Source organism: Euprymna scolopes, chromosome 5 (assembly GCF_053919585.1).
Source record: "Euprymna scolopes isolate OS-2025 chromosome 5, ASM5391958v1, whole genome shotgun sequence".
NCBI lineage: Eukaryota > Metazoa > Mollusca > Cephalopoda > Sepiida > Sepiolidae > Euprymna > Euprymna scolopes.
The window spans coordinates 150590223-150609615 of NC_136486.1; the positions used below are offsets into that span (position 1 = coordinate 150590223).

A 19393-nucleotide genomic window follows, 5' to 3' on the forward strand; every position below is an offset into this window, starting at 1 on the left:
CGAAACCGGTCAGCTGACGCATTCATTTTTATTTCTTTTTTAATTTCACAATCTAAAATAAAGAATGTTTTCGAACAGGTTTAAATTTGCTCTTTACATAGCCATAATAAAATTTTGTACCCCGCAAATATATATATATAATATAAAGCTGAACGTCAGTGTGTGTGTGTCTGGTCACGAATAGGCTCCTATATGGTTGACTATTATAGAAAACTGATCACATATAATGATAGAAGACGTATCGAGACACAGGAATGGGTATGTTTGATTTGGCATAATAATGATTCATTAAAATTGTGGGATCTGCGTTCGCGCCTGGTCCAGAAAGTATGGAAATAAAAAATTTAAAAATTAAAAAAAAAAACGTTTGCAAGTGTTTTTCATAATAATACTTTGATAAGTATGTTTTAACTTAAATAGGGATGGTATAATAAAATTGTGGGGTATGCGTTCGCACCTGGCCTCTAAAGAATGGAAAGAGGCACAAACTTTAATAAAGACTGTTCATCTCTATCTGCGTAAGTATACTTTGATAATTATGTTTCAGTTTGAAGAAATATGGTATAATAAAATTATGGGGTGTTCGTTCGTGCCTGATTTCCATAGAATGGAAATATGTCACAAAGTTTAACATGGTTTTTTAATATAGATCCACAGAATATTGTGATAAGTGTTTCAGTTTGAACAGGTGTGGTATAATAAATTATGGGCTTTATCTATTTTATTTTTACTTTCATCATATTTTTCTTTGGTTTTAACACCCTCAAATTCGAAGCTATCTCTTTACAACCCTTCCTTTTCATAACCTATTATACTTTCATAAATCAGAGTCCATTTTCTGTAGGCTGTTTTTGAACCCAGTCAATGACTGGTACTTTTGCTAGTATATATATATATATATATATATATATATATATACACCCACACATAGACATGACAGAATAGAATAGACAATAAGATAAATATTTTCCCTAAGATTAATATATGCTTATTTATAAGATAAGAATAGTGCTGAAATAAGTTAGAGTATCCAAGTAATCCAATTTACCAAATTTGCACTTCTAACGATTACTATGATATTGTTCTCTGACTATTGTACACTCTTTAACACTTATCCGCGAGTTGCCTCTGGGCCTTGATACATGCCATCATGTTAAACTGAATATCTTACATAGTTGGTAGTATAGTTTTGTGTTCGTACGTGTGATGATGAAATCGTAACATATTACATAGCAGGTGTGGGTAATACACAGTTATCTATATGACGGATATATATTTATTCTAGCTGTGCTGTATATATAATCGAGTTTATATATATGTGTAGTTTTAAAGTGTGTGTGTACATACATACATATATATATATATATATATATATATATATATATATAAGTGTGTTCAGTGTGAAACAGTTCAACAAGGAACAAAGCCAGTTCTTTTGAAACAAGGGATGGATACCATCTTTCTGTTGGGAGAGGCTTACATCAGGCCAAAAGGGGGCATACCTTCATGCATCAGTCTTTATTGATATGACAGTAGAAGCTGCAATGATCATTCATCTCAAGAAATGATTAATGACATTCTGGTTATATTTTTGTCCAATTTTTATTTTTTGATGTTTCCAGACATTGGAATTACATGCAGTTCCTTATTTATTCATTCTTGCTATTTCCTGTGCTTAATAGATAGACCATTATTGCAATCCACTCTCTAATCTGGTCTCTAGCTAACTCCTCATCTGTCCAACTCTCTAACTGATTACGTGTCTATATTACAATCTACCCTCTCTGTTTGTTATCTAACGTCGCCACTAGGTCATCTTTGTCTTTGTTTTGATCTATTGTCCTAACTTTTTATGTTAAAATGTTTCAAAGTTATATAAACTTTTAGCATAAATATTTGATCTCTCTAAATTACCTAATTTGTTCCAATATTGTCATCCAAACATTTTTCAATTCAAACATTCACAATTGCCCATGATTAGGTTTTCCAGGAGACCAACACTATAACAAATATAATGATGATAATTATGGTACTCATGTAAAGAATGACCCATTTTTCCGTAGATGTTTTGTTGGCAGCTTATATAAATCACCAGAATATGTGCTGATCAAATTTTAAAACTAAAACATTATGATAAAGAAAACATTTATTGTATTATAGTAATTTTAATGAAGAAAAATGAAAATACAATTAAAACAAAATTAAATCAACCTATGGTAAGTTTCATAGACAAATATTGGACATTTTGGGCATATTTTTACTATAAATAATGAAACAAAAAAGCTTTGAAAACAGTTTTTTTTTGTATTTTTGGTTTTTCTACTTTTTTTTACGTTTTGCTTTTTTTTTGTCTTTATTTTTAAATGTCACTGTTTTAAGGAGTTGTTTTGATTCTTTTTTTTTTTCTTTTTTACAAAAAAATGTACTTTTTCTTTAAAATATGTTTTTTTGTTGACTCTTTTTTTTTCTGTTAGGGGTAGGTTTTTCCAGCAGTTGGATATAACCAACAGAATGTACTTCTTCATTCAAGGATACTCTCAACATTATATGTCTCCTGTTGAAGAGTGATTCATTCGTTTGAAGAGTGTGTCCTGGGCCTTCAATCTGCCAGGGATTCTTAAGGAAATATTTTTGGCAAATGTCTAAGTCAGAAATTTTTCTGATCAGTCACAATATGTTCTAAGCCGATACCACACTATCTGCTTAAATTTTGTACAGTTGCCATGCTGTGGGACCACATTTATATTATCCTGATTATTTTTCCAATTTCCAGACAGGTCTTGGAAAGCAAAAATCTTGCTATAACTTATTTTTAATGATTAAATTTTTTGTACGATTTAAAACTATTTTCTAATTTATTAATTGTCATCTATGGAGATTTCCATCGGCTGAGTGTTTTGCCATATTCTGGCAGTGTATGTAAGCTGCCAGAATATGCAGAGGTAATATTCACAGAAAACTGGATTGATTTCTGCATAAGTACCACAATTATTTTATAATAGCTAAATATAGATTAGATTTTAACATAATGAATTTAAAACATAAAAAACAAAAGAGCTGGCTGACCAGTTTCAACAGAGCTAAATCGAGGTATGATTACAATTAAAAGAAATATGAAATGGAAATATGTAGAGGATGGTGGGGAAATTAATAAGCAGGGAAAGAATAAAATAGAAACCACATTAAGTCCTAAAAGATTTTCTTTTTGCTTGCAAAGAGAAAGTCTGAAAGATTTTCTTTTTGCATGCAAAGAGAAAGTCTAAAGGACTTAATATAAATGGTTTCTAGAATTTTAAAATAATATAATGCATGTGACTGGCTGAGAATGAAAAACAAGTTAACACTAAATCTGGAAGCACAAACACAGCTATTTATCAGGTGTTTACATATGGCTGAACTGTATGTATGCTTAAAAATTTCTGATGTTAAAAAAATTTGCATGACGCATCTTAGCTGGAATGTGTTTCACAAAATATACAAATAAAAATTTGATGGATGTTTTTCAAAGGTTTAATTCTTTAATGTCAACATAATTATCATTTGGAATATTTCTTTTAAATTTCAGCTGCCATTTTCAGAGACGATTGACCATCGGATGTTTGCTGCCGTACACGCATACACAGCAGCACGACAAGAAATTGAGATCCTTCAGTCTTTGCACAATCCAAATATAGTTGAACTGCTTGGCATAGTGGTGCATCCCCTGGCATTGGTTCTGGCCCTCGCTCCCCACAGTTCTCTTAATACCATCCTGAAGGTTTACAGAGATAAACAGGATATGTTACCTGTGTTCGCTGTTAAGTGTGTCATCAGTCAGGTATGTCACTTTAAAGAGTTTTAAGTGTATTAAAAGAAATAAAATTGTTTTATGAGCGCAAAGGGGTGAAAGGTTGATTTTTTTTTTTTTTTTTTTTTTTTTTTTTTTTTTGAGCTTCATTAGCCTTTATTCCTCTACAAGTTTATAATGCGTATTATTTGGATTCATCGGACTATTTATTCTCATCTTGAGTCTTATTTTCAGAACGTTTCGATTGATGTAACCTACGATATACTTCAGGTGTATCTTGTCAAACTCGGGAATCTTTTTGTCAAATTTGTGAATCTCCATGAAATTTTGAACAGAACCCTTTATTCAGTTCACGAGGGTAGCATGGTCTCATTCCATCAGCCATTTCGGTAGCCCACACTCAGGATTAAACCTTCAAAAGTCATTTATGCAACTGAATTTTACCATATGCTCTAACCACTGAACCACCGATCCTTGCAAATATCTCTATTATTCCATATTATTACAATATATATATATATATATATATATATATATATATATATATACTAGCAAGCTGCCCAGCATTGCCCGTCATAAAATATGCTTAAATATAATATTTTGATTAATGCAGATTTCGTATTTATTATTATAGCGAACCGAATATATATTAATGATTTAAAAAGTAAAAAAAAAAAAAAAAATGACTCGTGCACCACCACTGAGAATCGAAACAGTTAAAGCATGAACAAATAGCTATTACGTTACGCATGCATATTCATAATGCTGTCATTCACCTTTCACACTTTTGCACTGATTGTCCTCGGCTAAAACCCAAATATAAAGTTTCGAATACCCTATTTATTAAGCTCCATGTCAGTAAAGAAAATGATAGATGAGTTTGGATGGCAATTTTTTAAAAATATATATATGCATACATAAATATACATACAAAGAGGTTTGTGCTTACTATAACCTTTTGACAAAAATATTACGCAAGTATAAATCATGTAGAATATCTGCATGAATATAATTACAGGTAAAAGATGATCATCCCATAAGAAAACCGAAAAAACTAATAGGGAATTAATTAAAATGAATTTTTAAAAGAATCTGCAAATTAGCTAGATATTTTGCAGATGAATGCAATTCCACGACCCATAATATAAAAAAAGTTGTATTTTCTTTTTAATTGAATAGAAAAAAAGGGTTTTTAATATGAATATGCATAAAAGAAAAATGCAGGAGTATAGATATTATTATATGTATTACCTGTTATTTATAATTAATATTTTCCATATTTGTGTTTAGTAAGTGATCGTCACCCAAAATATATGCTGCTTCTTTGAGAAAGATTCCCAAGTTTGACAAGATACACCTGAAGAAGGTTAGAGGTTACATCGACCGAGACATTGTGAAAATGACACTCGAGATGAGAACAGTAGTCCAAAGAATCCAAATAGTATGAATAACTAAACCTCATCTCAAAAATTCAGAAACTTTAATGTTTTTCTAATAATTATACACAAGACTTTTTAGTGCATTAAAAATAAGAAAAAATTATAGAGCATTGATTTGAATGAATGATTTATGCTGCATTGATGGTTGAATGTGGTTAAATTTGTGCTCATTTTTGCATTAAATACTGATCCCTATTAATCCCTAACTGTACATCGAATGGATACCATAATACATAGTTTGCTGTACCTTATCATAAAGGACCATACAAAATTTCAGCCAGATCGGCACAGTAGTTTCCAAGTAAAATTCTAAAGTAAATACGATAGTGTAGAGACTAATCTCTATTAATCTCTTACTCTGCATTGAACAGATACCATAATGTTTAGTTCACTGCACCTTATCAAAACAAAGATGCATATAAAATTCCAGCCAGATCAGTCTAATAGTTTTCAAAAAAAAAAAAAGTGGAACCTTAATACTTATCCCAATTAATCTCTAACTATGCATCGAACAGATACCATAATATTTAGTTTGCTGCACCTTATAATAACAAAGGTTTCTACAAAATTTCAGCCAGATTAGTTCTGTAGTTTTCAAGAAAAACTAGAATGAATAGACAGAGAAGAAGACAAATAAATTTTAGTATGTTATTATGGATGATAACGACTACCAGTTGTCAAAATTACAGCTTTTCACAATTGTTATTTCTAACATATATTAGGTTTTAAAATTTTGTCCCTTAGTTTTGGACGCTACTGTATATCCCTTTTGCAGGACATATCACAAAAAAATGTTTGCCTGTGTATACCAAGAGAAGTAACTCTTGAATCGCCAGGAGACAGACAAGTTATATACTTGTATCAAATGGTTACACTTGTATCAAATGGTTACTCTTGTATGAAATGGTTACACTTGTATCAAATGGTTACTCTTGTATCAAATGGTTACTCAGACAATTATTCTCATCTTGGGTGTTATTGGCACAACGTTTCGGTCGTTGTAACCTACGACCTTCTTTGGGTGTTAAATCCATGTTTACTCTTTTTCTACTAAGGAAAAGAGGGGTTAGCTCTGCATTGCAAGAATTCCGACTATGCGTTTGAGAGTGTGTCCATAAATCGTGTATCCTATCAAACTTGAGGATCTTTTTTTTTTTTTTTTTTTTTTTTTTTTACAAGAAAGTCACTGTTTATCAAGGTCACTCAAAGATCAGGGTTTATGAGTGAAATGTTATTACTTTGACAACGGCATAATGATCTGTGGTGGTGTTGGAGGTTCAGTAGAATTTGATTATTTAAGATGATACATCAAAAACTTGTTTACATCGGACAGATGACCATGTTATAGTCAGCTGAAAATCATGCCAGCAGAATTGAGTTCCACAAGCGGACAATTTTAGGAAAGAAGCCTTTGATGGCAAAATCAGTTAAGGAAGTTAAATTGAGTTAATGCCAGTTTCATACAGGAACAACAGGTCAGATTTGGTCTCTTGTCAAACGTGAGAATCTATAAATGAAGAATTATAAAAAAAACCCTTCACTTTAACATCAACAATGCACAGAGCAAGAAAATTGTGGAAGAACACAACAGTGGGGGTGGATACAAATCAATCTCAAAACATTTTGATGTTCCTGTGTCAACAATTCGAAATATTATCAACAGCCATATGCAATTTAATACTCAAAACTAGTGTTGGAACGATTAATTGAATATTGGAATCGTCCCATCACTACTCCAAACCTTTTCAGATGAGGCAGGAAAAAGAAACTTTCATCCCGAGTCATTAGACAAGTTATATGCAAAGTTTAAAAGAACCCGAAAACTACAGCCAAGAAAGTATTGCAACATTTAAGCTAGTAGGATATTGGTATTTCAACTTCAACAGTGATAAGAACACTGAAGACACGAGGGCTTCAAGGATACCGATCAACAAAGACTGCTCTCCTTTATAAAAAACATGTTAAAGCCCAATTACAGTTTGCCAGGAACATATTGATAAAGATTTGACATTCTGAGCATTTGTTTTGTCGGATGAGGCAAAAATCAAGTTTGAGCCACTGGGATGTGTCTTTTGTTTGATAAAAAGAAGGTGAAGCTTACAATCTGAAGAACACCGTCCTGACAGTGAAGCATGGTAGAGGAAACCATATGTTTTAACGTTATTTTTCAGTTAATGGTACTGGAGAACTCATAAAAGTTGGAGGAATCAGGAAACAAGACCAATACGTTAAAATTTTGAGTAAAAATTAAAAGAATTCTTCTGAAATTCTCAATCTTGGAACCCATATGGTCTTTCAACATGACAAGATTCCAAACATGCTGCAAAATCTGTTAAGAAATGGTTGTCGGATAATAGAATAAATGTCTTGCTGTAGTCAAGTCAAAGTCCCGAGTTGAACCCAATCGAAAATCTGTGGGCTATTGTGAAGAAAAATGTCAATAAGAAAGGTCTAAAAAATTTTGATGAATTAGAAAAATTGTGAAGGAAGAATGGTCAAATATTTCCGTTGGTATTTTGTCAATTTATCATATTGTTTAGATGTACAACTGTCGAGGACAACCTGGATTTTTCTTTTACCTAAGAAGAATTTAATTATGTGAAGTATTCGTCCACTGATACCATATGATCTGATTTTCCTGAGAAAACCTTCAGACCATACCCTGTCAAAAGCCTTAGATATGTCTAGAGTTACCGCTCTACCCTCCCCTGCTTTATCAAATGAATGGTATATACAAAGATTACAGTTAGGATATCTGCTGTGGAACGGGCTTGCCTAAATCCATATTGTTGGTCGTTCAGATATTTTACCGCTGTAAGGTGATGGACTAGAGCTTGGTTAATTATAGACTCAAATATTTTGGCGAAAAGTGGAAGAATGCTAATGTACCTGAGAAGGGGTGATTTCCAGATCATCTAGTGTGGCATCTGTCCACAAAGGAAAGTCAGGGAGCGAGTAATTAGCTGGGTCCAATATGGAGTTGGAGGCAAACCGACTGGCAGGCATGTTAGCCTTCTCGGTTGCTGTGCAAACAACTTGTGATTGTTGGATAGTGGGGGAATTGTTGATTGTTCATTATTTACTATGCTGTTGTAGATTTTTAATAAATCACAGGTTCCTAATTTCTGTGCTCCAATGCGATTTTTGGTGGTTCGGTAAATTCTCTCCTAGCTGTCACTATTTCTTTCTTACAATTACTTCTAGCTTCTATATACTTATATCTGTTTGAACTCGCCTTATGTCGGTTAAATCTGCGGTCCACATGCTGCCTTTGCACAATGGCAACTGCACAAGTAGATGTAAACCATTGAGGAGAGTGGAGCTTGCGATAGAATTTCCGCATGGGAACATGTGGTTCAATTGCAGTTTTGAACCATTCAGTGGTCTCATTTGCGCAATGTTCAGCAGGAAGTGAAAAGATCTCTGATGGCTTCCCAGTCAGCCTTTTTATAATATCTCGTTGTTTTGAGCAATGGCACTTTAGTTTTGGGTCTAGAGTTTAGGGCGATTTCAACAATTATCACTGCATGATCAGCGTTTCCAAGTGGGCTGTGAGCATTCGTTATACAATCATTGGGAACTGTGGTCAAAAACAGATCTAGAAGTGATGTGTGTTCTTGCTGGTCTGGGAAACGGGTTGGAAACGTAATCATCTGTGATAGGGAATGAGATATAGAGAAGCTATGTGATATATAATATTCTATTTATAAAATTTCAGTTAAGGTTTTCTTTTTTCCTCCTTATATATATAAGTGATAAGTCTGTTTCAATTTAACAATTTTTTTTTCCATCCTTATATAGTTGAATTCTCTTTTGTTATTATGTAAACATTTTAGAAGTCGGATCATGTAGATGCTAAATCTGCGATAGGTTGAATTTAGTTTTTTCTTTTTTTCTGGGAATTTAAACTGCATTTTTTATATTTTTTTTATTACTCAAAGCTTCTTCAGACATTATATATATATATATATATATATATATATATATATAAAGCTGAATGGCTGTGTGTCTGTCTGGTCATGAATAGGCTCCTATGTGGTTGACTATTTTAAAAAACTGAATCCATATAATGATAGGAGATGTATCGAGACACAGGAATGGGTATGTTTGATCTGGCAGAACGGTGATTCATTAAAATTGTGGGGTCTGCGTTCGCAAAGTATGGAAATAAAAAAATTAAAAATTAAAAAAAAAAAACGTTTACAAGTGTTTTTAATACAGATGTACATAAGAATACTTTGATAAGTATGTTTTAACTTAAATAGGGATGATATAATTAAATTGTGGGGTCTGCATTCGCACCTGGCCTCCATGGAATGGAAATAGGCACAAACTTTAATAAAGACTTTTCATATCTATCTGCGTAAGTATACTTTGATAATTATGTTTCAGTTTGAAGAAATATGGTATAATAAAATTATGGGGTGTTCGTTCGCACCTGACCTCCATAGAAGGGAAATATGTCACAAAGTTTAACAAGGTTTTTCCACAGAATATTGTGATAAGTGTTTCAGTGTGAACAGGTATGGGGTTTATCTGTTTTATTTTTACTTTCATCATATTTTACTTTGGTTTTGATACCCCCAAATTCGAAGCTATCTCTTTACAACCCTTCCTTTTCATAACCTATTATACTTTCATAAATCAGAGTCCATTTTCTGTAGGCTATTTTTGAACCCAGTCAATGACGGGTACTTTTGCTAGTATATATATATATATATATATGTTGTATAGTGGGGTTTCATATTAAGGTGAGATGGCAGACATATATAACGGGTACATATATAATGGAGGTAACGATTCTGATGAGAGAGAGAGAGACATTTATACATATTACAGTTCTGTGGATGCTTGGGACTTCATATATATACTGGCTGGAGATTTGTACAAGTAAGGGTTACACAATGTTCATTACAAATGATTAACACATTACCTTTTGGGTGTTGAAAGATGACACATGACAACAGTTACAAAAACACAACGATGATTCTTTATTCATTGGACCGGTCGAATGCTGATGACGTCAGGAATTCAAATTTGTATCTACATGGTTAATCTTTTACCCTTCACTTCCAAAGGGTCAGCTGACCACTGACTGCCAACTGACTGACTCTCAACTCTCTCTCTGACTGACTCTCCTGATCTCTGCTGACTGACTAGCTGACTGAAATTCGAATCTATAACAGAAATGTCCTTTGTTTATGACGTCAGAAGTGTGTTTTTCAACCGTTATTAATTCATGTGGCTATGCATGTTTTGTGCAAAACAAACTTCTGCAAACAAAGAATCCTCTTCTTACCTATTTTTTAACAATATATTTTTAATTTTCATTGTTCATTCTTTTTAGCTGACATTTTTAATATTCATTTTTTTAAAAGAATGAACAATTCTTTTTATGATATAAACAATATCTAACTATTTATAATAGAATTTAACAATAGACCTTTTTAACATTCCGATTTCTTACATTCTATTTCTTAACCTTGCTTACAAGGTTCGAGTCTCAGCTTATCCTAATCTCATTTTCACTTATCTAATGTTCTTCTTATTTACATGGAAAGGGACAGTCATTTTTTCTGTAACATTTATACATATAAACAACTGGGCAACGCTTCTTATTATAAAAGTTTTTTTTAATCAATTATTTTATTTTTAATTAGTTTTTTTTTTTAGCTTCAAAATGTTTTGCGATTTTCTTCATTTTCAGATTGCTTCAGCACTCTCCTACCTCCATTCCAAAGGAATAATTTATCGTGATCTGAAATCTGAAAATGTCCTTGTCTGGTCATTTCCTTTTCCATCAATGACAAAACCAGAATTCCATGTTGATGTCCGGCTTGCAGACTACGGTATCAGTCGGATGTCATTGCCTTCAGGTACAAAAGGCTTTGGGGGGACTCCTCCTTTTATTGCTCCTGAGATCTTGCAACATGCAGGGAAGGATATCTATACCGATAAGGTAATGCACTTTTAACTGTTTTCTCTTTTGTTTATCAATTACATCTTCTTGTAATTTATAAGAATATCCATTCCAAGATGAGTACAAACAAAATACGGTGTTTCTACAAAGTGTGGTCAATAAATTTCAGTTTTTCAGAGTTTTCGTCAATTCTAATAAATTACAATGGTAGTTTCCCAATTATTAAACAAAGCAACTTTAATCGTGTTAGCAGGTGAAACATTTTTGCCATCTTGTTTAAACCAAAACAGTGGTCCTGGATATGACCTTAAACTATATCCAATGGCGAGGTCCCAGTTTGTGGGCTTTCGGGAGTGTGGAGCCACCCTTTAATTGCCATTGCTCCCAGGTCCACACTGACCCGGATTGGTAGTACCTGTTAGGGTCCCAACTATGGGTTAAATAGAATCAGACTTGAAAATAACAAATATATTACATTAAAAAATTTTTCTTCAAAATCTTTGGAGTCGGCATTAAATAATCTGAAAAGGGTTGATATGCCGTAAAACAAAAACAACCAACCAAAATCAAAACAGAAAATTACCTCCCTTTTGAACTCTCCTGTGTTTTACAATCGCTGTCATCAAATTCTATTTTTTATTTTCTTTAATAAATAATTTTCTACCTTCGATTTTTGTAATTTTTGGATATAATCATCTTAAAAATATGAGGAATATATAGATACCATTATTTTCATGTGAGATTCAGTTTTACGATTTCCGAAACTTCATCCCAATAGTGTAGAAGCACTCTCTGTCTGTCTGTCTCTCTCTCTCTATATATATATATATATAAAATCACATTTTGAATACACATACTCATACAAAAAGATATATAAGTAATACATGTGTATTCAATCCATTCCATTTGTGATGAAATGTAATTTCATTTTGACAGTTTGAGTAACTAAAAATGATTTATCTTGTAGGAAATTTTATCTCCATTTATTGATGAAAATAAAGATGCAGTAGAAGAAAATTGAAGTGCTAAAATGAATTAATCAGGCATTTGAAAATGAGTAAAAGTGTGAGAAAGGGAAAAAGGATGGGAGTGAAGTCAAACTCATCCAAAGAGATTTAACACCTTTATGCATCCATTCTGTCAGCAGAAGGAATGCTTGCTATTGCCCAACACTTGTTTGAAAATGCATAGAGACACTTTGTATGTAACAGCTGATAACTCCACATCCGGTTGTATGTAAGAGCTGATAACTCCACATCCGGTTGAGTTTCATTTTTTTTTTTATTTATAGATCCCCACAGTATCTTCGCTTTTTTGCTATTCTGTATTTGTATTTTGAAGCGATTTATTGAAATCAAATATAAAAAGAACATTATTTTGATTTCAATAATTTCATAAAAATATATTTATTATAAAATTTCAAATCCCCCCCCCCAAAAAAATCTGAAAGTGCAAAGAAAGATTGTTTTATTTTTTATATTCTTTTCAATAATGTCTTTTTCAATATTTTATTTCAATAAATCGCTTTGTAGTAAAAAAAAAAAAAAAAAAAAAAAAAAAAAATCGTGCAAACCTTTTACCACTGGCAACGCCCGCTTCAGAGAGTGAAAGAAGAAAGAAGAGAATGGCCACTGCATCTATTTACAGACTAGAGATCATGGGAAGAGTATGCAAATAACTTTGGACGGTTTTGTCCTATAAAAAGCCTGTATTTGGGAGAGAGGGTGTCTTTTTTGTTTGGCAGAAGCAATTGCTGTCAGAAGTGCATTGGACTGCAGGATTGAAGAGTGAAGATTGAGTTGTGGGGTCATTGTATTTAACCACAAGCTATTCCGGCCAAGAACAGATCATGGAATCTGGGATGTTGAGATTGGGAAAAGATGTGATACCACCTTTTAGTGGAGAAGGTGATGTAGTCGGATGGATAAAGAAAGTAAAACTGGTGGCTAAGCTTCAACATGTGCGAGACCGTGCCAGTTTTATTCCACTTTTTTTGCAGGGAGATGCACTCGCTCTCTATCTTGAGATGAATAATGCAGAACAAGAAGATGCAGAACTGATAGAGATGAGACTCGTGACCACCTTCACTGAGGGGCCTTTTGAGGCATACGAAAAACTGCAACGATTCAAGTGGACAGGAGAATCGGTGGATGTTTATGCTAATAAAATCAAAAGATTGGCTGGACTGGCGGGATATCTGGGAAGAGGGCTGGAACATACAGCCAAACTGGCATTCATAACTGGATTCCCAGACGATGTGTCTGTGGCATTACAGCAGCTACCGAACATAGAGAGAATGGATGTCAGCAAACTGATACCGACTGCACGGCTTTTAGTCAGCAAAAGGGTCATAGAAACTCAGACATTGGCCGCAAGTGCGCAAACTAATGAGACTAATAAGGGAAAGAAAGAATCAAGCCTTCAGTGCTTTAGATGTCAACGACCGCACCTAAAAAAAGATTGCACAGAGATCCCTAGGGCCAGGGCAACATGCTACAATTGTGGAAAATTTGGCCACATTGCGAGATATTGTCCTCAGATTCAGGGAAATGGGCAAGGGGGAGCTTCTGCGCCGCAAGCTACCCTAGCAATGAAATGAAGGCGCGATACTGGCCTCTTCCTATAATAGAAGTAGAGGTGAATGATTCTGTAATGACTGCACTTGTCGATACTGGGTGCACCACTACTTTAATCAATTCCAAACTTTTGAAGGAACAAACTGGACGAGACTAGCTATTGACATAGCACACTACCGAGGGGGAGCGTACTTATCAATAATTGATTGTGGGCCAAGTAGACTGGCGATATGGAAGGAACTGCGAGTGGAAGCCGCATCTGCAGTTGCAACTGAATTAGAAAAGGTGATGCTTGAACGAGGTCTAGTAAGGGAGGTGATAATGGACAACGGCACTGTTTTTCGCTCAGAAATCTTTCAGACGATGCTAAAAAAATGGAAGATTAAAAGTTATTACAGGGCAGCCTATAGACCTGGAGGAAATGGCATTGTGGAGCGACATCATCGGACCGTGAAAGCAATAGCTGAGAGAGGAAGAATATCGCCTGAAGAGGCCACATTTTGGTACAACATGTCCCCTAAGGTCGGGCAAAGAGATGACACAGTACCACATAGAGCAATCTTTAATTACGAATGGAGACATCCTAGAGACATGTCACCGGAAATTAATGATCAAGGACCAGCCAGAATCCAAATAGGAGAAGAAGTTTGGGTGAAACCGCCTAATGCCCGATGCACAACACAGTGGGGAAGAGGAGTGATAACAGGAGTGCAATCCCCAAACAACTTAAGTGTCAATGGAATGCCACGACATGTTTTAGATTTAAGGCGTGTGGTCCATTTAGGTGATAAGGATGGTGGTACTGAGGCAGGGAGTGATGAAGATGAACTGGTGCCGATGCAGAGACCGCAAAGAGAACGCAATGCGCCGATCTGGACACGGGATTATGAGATGTGAATAATCTTTAATGATCATGGGTGCGTGTAGTAAAAAAAAAAAAAAGATCGTGCAAACTTTTACCACTGGCAACGCCCGCTTCAGAGAGTGAAAGAAGAAAGAAGAGAATGGCCACTGCGTCTATTTATAGACTAGAGATCATGGAAAGAGTATGCAAATAACTTTGGACGGTTTTGTCCTATAAAAAGCCTGTATTTGGGAGAGAGGGTGTCTTTTTTGTTTGGCAGAAGCAATTGCTGTCAGAAGTGCATTGGACTGCAGGATTGAAGAGTGAAGATTGAGTTGTGGGGTCATTGTATTTAACCACACGCTTCAAAATTAAAATACTAAATTACAATAAAATCAATTTTATTTCCAATCACTGTGCGTGCTGACTTTAGAGTTTTTTCAAATGCTGTTTTTTATGTTTCCACCATTTATAGATTGAATGCAGTGTCTAGCTGTAGTTTCATGGGTTTTACTAAAAATGTACAACCAAAATTATGCCTCGTCAATGTATGACTGACTGCTCCTTTGTCATAAGGTATGACTGACTGCTGTTTGTCATCTAGAAACAATATGTAAAGTTGCTTGAAACAGCAGGAATCGAATCGGACATTTAGTTGTGCAGGATTTTGGTTGTATATAATGAGGTTTACAAAGATTTTACGACTCAATAATGTGCGATTATTTGCTATTGCTGCTGATGTGCTATTAAAGCAACTTCAGCACAAAGGAACTCCTGGGTTTATCAGCCCAAAATATCATAAAAATCTGTTGTGCTATTATTAAAATAAACTGAATTTACTCACAAGTTTAAGTCAAGAGGTTATTTTTTTTTTGACAAATATGTTTTTAGATTCATATAAAAAGTATTTACAAAAAAATAAATTTTTTTTTTTTTAAATATTCTCTTGCAAGTCAGATAGTAAATGGATACATAAGTATTTATTTGCATCATGAACTCCTAAAACACTGAACCAATTTTTTTTTCAATTCTGTGTGCTACTTTTTTTTTTTTTTTTGTTCGTTTTTTTCGTTAAAAATTTTTGAAAAAAAAATGTTTACAATTTATTTTTAAAAATGTTGCTGGTTGTTGATTGGTTTAAAACAAAATGGAACAGAATTGCAAAAAGAAAACAGATTTGGTCTAAGAAAAAATTGTTTTATAATCTACATCATTTTATTTTTGTTTGGAAGAGTTTAGTGTTCTGATGTTTTATTTCATGAAAAATAAAGTATAAAGTGTATAAGACTTATAAATTCCAGCATGGTAGCTTGTAAATAAATAGCCTGCAAATGTGGCATCTATATATTAATATGATACAATGTGTGTGTTATTTTGTGTGTCATATTTACATCTTTTTTCTTCAGAGTGACTGTCGTTTAATTGTTATGACCTTCCATTTTACCAAGGTTTCGGTTTTGATTATAGCTGATGGCACTCAAGTCATCTATTTTTTTTTATAAATAATTTTACCAAGAATTCTTTGTACGTTTTGGTTTCAGTTTTGATTCAAGCTGATGCACCCAAGTCATATGAATATATTTTTTGATTTTTGAAATCACAACTTTATAAGAATCGATACAAAATCGATTCTATAATAATATATACAAAATTTTCATAAATTATAATATCATATATAAGCATATTTTACTACTGGGCTATGCCAGGTGTCCTTACTAGCTTATATAAATACTTTTGCAGTTTTAACAAAAGAGCTACAATAATACCAGGGCGTCTCTATTTATGCTGAACATCAACAGAATGCCAACATCAATTTATTACATATGAAAGAGTCCACTGTGTAATTTCCAAATGGTTCTGCTAGTTCTGTTTAATCTTTAAATAGGACCTTAACAGGTACTATCATTCTAAGGTGGAATAGAGATAAGGATAATGATAACTATGATATAATTTCATACTTTGTTAAATTTATTTGAAAAACATTTTGTGAGTAATAAGATTTTCCTTACATTAGAAACCAGCATAAGAATTGAGAATTTAGGATGCGGATCTTTCCTGTTTGCAGTCAGTGAAGAAGAAATCCTTCTAGATAGAGGCATTTTTTCTGCATAATAAAGTCACATCTGTAAGCAACAAGTACGAACAGGCAAAATTTTAAAAATACATAATTTTATTTACAAATTTTTTTATATCTTATTTTTTTTTTTAATGAAGATGAAGTATAGTATCACAACAGCAACTACACTTTGCTCCTAGCCAAATAGTCAAGGACCGTTTTGAAAAACATCTTGTGTGTGTGTTTTTCAATTCAATATTTATTTTATTTTATTTAATTATTTATTTATTCTTTTAAATATTAACTTTAGCAACAAAACAATATATTTTAAATTATGTTTTAAAATATTAAATTACAAGCAGGACCCGTGTACCTCACCTGTAAAAAAAAAAAAAAAAAATTAAAGTACGGGTTTACGTGAGGGCCACTGCTGGCCCAGTATTATATAATGAAGAGTTTAGCTTCCAAATAATAGAGTATATTTTCTAATGATTTGTTCCTATAAAAAAAATTACGGAATTTCATTAAAAGAAATATGTTGCATAAATACAATTGTTGGCAAAAAATAAGTTTGTTTTATTTTGTTCAATAAACTTCTGTATTTTTCTTTTGGCATAATAAAAAAACGACTGAATATTTGGGAGCTAGCCTCTTCAATTTACTTATGATGAAGACACTGCCATTGTTTTTTATGTTTTTAGGTAAAATCTTAATATAAAATAAAAATATTTGGGAGCTAAACTATTCAATATATCAACACATGAAATGTGTCATTTTGAAACATCACCAATGTACACACAGTGTGTTTAATGGTAAAAGAACTCAGTTTGTTAGTTTGACGATGACTTTGTCATTAGCTTATAATTGACGAAGAATGAAAATTTTAAAATATATTAATTATATTAAATTTTGTAAAAGAAAACATGTAAATTAGTTATTTAACATTCGTTTAATGTTGCTCATCTTACACGTACAGTGGAAAAATACAGGAGTCTCTCCTGTATTTTTCCACTGTACATGTCAGAAATGACCTATGCATTAATGAACTTGACTCTGGCCAAAAAAATGTCTCTTGTGATGCCATATTTATTATTTTTTTTTTTTACATGGGGGTCACCACTTATCAAGGCCCGAAGGCCACTCAGGGATAAGGGTTATTGCGTGTACAGTAATCAATGAGATAGTATTGTAGTAATCATTGGTATTGGGGGTTTTGATAGTGTCTTACTTAAGGGAGCGGTTTGTCAGGAGTTTGTTTATGTTGGACTTGAAGACGTCCAAGTTGTAGTCAGGTGGGAAACAGGCAAGCGCCAGAGAGTTCCACTGGCATGCAGTTCTAAGAAAGAAGCTTTTAATGCAAGTAACTGGATTCCAGAATATGAGAATTTTCAGAGAATGGACAGAAATTGGTGAGGGAGATGTTAGTATTTATGACTAGAAAACATTGTCTACGTATCTATGAGCCAGTTACGGTCAATGTAATCACAGTATCTGTGGAACATGTAGAGTTTTTTTTTTTTTTTTTTTTTTTTATTCAACTTTCACCCCAAACAAGGCACAGTGCCACTTTGAAGCAGGGGGCTACTATTAGGGAATTAATTAGCGGGGTCATTATGAAGGGAGAAGAGTAGAAAGATGTTTGTTAACATTACACTTGAACTTCTGCATATCATTGCAGTTGGGAAAGCAGAATCCCGGAAGGGAGTTCCAAAGACCCGCAGTTCTGGGGAAGAAACTATTGGAGTAAAAGGCTTTCTTGCACCTAGGGATCTCCACTGTAAAGGGGTGAGACTTAGTAGCTTGTCGGGTTTGTCGGGGGTAGTTACGTCGGGGAGGTACAAGTGTTTGCAGTTCGTCAGAGCATTCACCAGTAAAGTATTTGTAGAACAGGCAGAGGGATGCAACATCTCGTCGATGGGACAGAGGTTGAAGCCTAGATGACAGTTCAGGACCTATCAGGTTGGCGACTCTTTTTTGAACCCTGTCCAGGAGCGAGAGACAAGCAGCAGATGCACCAGCCCAGATGTGACAACAGTACTCCATACATGGGCGAATGGTTGCCTTATAGAGGTATAGGATACTGGCAGGCGTAAGTAGTTTTCTAGCACGGTAGAGGGAGCCAACCTTCCTTGCAGCAGCCTTGGCAATGCTCTCAATGTATCTATTCCAGTTCATATTCCCTGTAAACGTTAGGCCGAGGAGTTTAAAAGAAGTACTTTCAGGCAATGTGTTCTTGGCCATTGCTATTGGTGGTAGAGAAGGTTTCTTGTAGTTATTGAAGGAAACAAGCTTAGTCTTAGCAGCATTGAATGAGACCAACCATTTTTGTCCCCATTCCACTACGGATTGGAGGTCATCCTCTAGTGTTTCTGCCATTTTCTTGGATATGTGTTCATTTGTTTTCCCCTCATATCTGTTATAGAGAGTGGTGTCATCGGCAAATATACCCATCTCCGAAACAATATTATCAGGGAGGTCGTTTATGAATATCAGGAACAATAGAGGTCCAAGGATAGACCCCTGAGGCACTCCCGCATTTATGTCATATTGTTTGGATGTACGTCCGTCGAGGACAACTTTTATTTTTCTATTACTTAAGAAGGATTTAATTACGTTATGAATTCTTCCAGTGATTCCATATGATCTAATTTTCCTTAGAAGACCATCGTGCCATACCCTGTCAAAAGCCTTAGATATATCAAGGGCCACCGCTCTACCCTCCCCTGTTTTATCCAATGAACGGTATATACGTTCAGAAACTACAGTTAAGA

The 19393-nt window shown here is 33.9% G+C and overlaps 1 protein-coding gene across 1 annotated transcript in view; it reads left to right on the forward strand.

The window, feature by feature from the left end:
* LOC145277020 (leucine-rich repeat serine/threonine-protein kinase 1-like) overlaps positions 1-19393 on the forward strand; it is a 611216-nt gene that overhangs the window by 233666 nt on the left and 358157 nt on the right. The window contains exons 26-27 of the mRNA XM_080128624.1: positions 3566-3817; positions 10934-11185. Of these exons, the coding sequence (XP_079984750.1) occupies positions 3566-3817; positions 10934-11185 (504 nt within the window). The remainder of the gene's footprint in view (positions 1-3565; positions 3818-10933; positions 11186-19393) is intronic.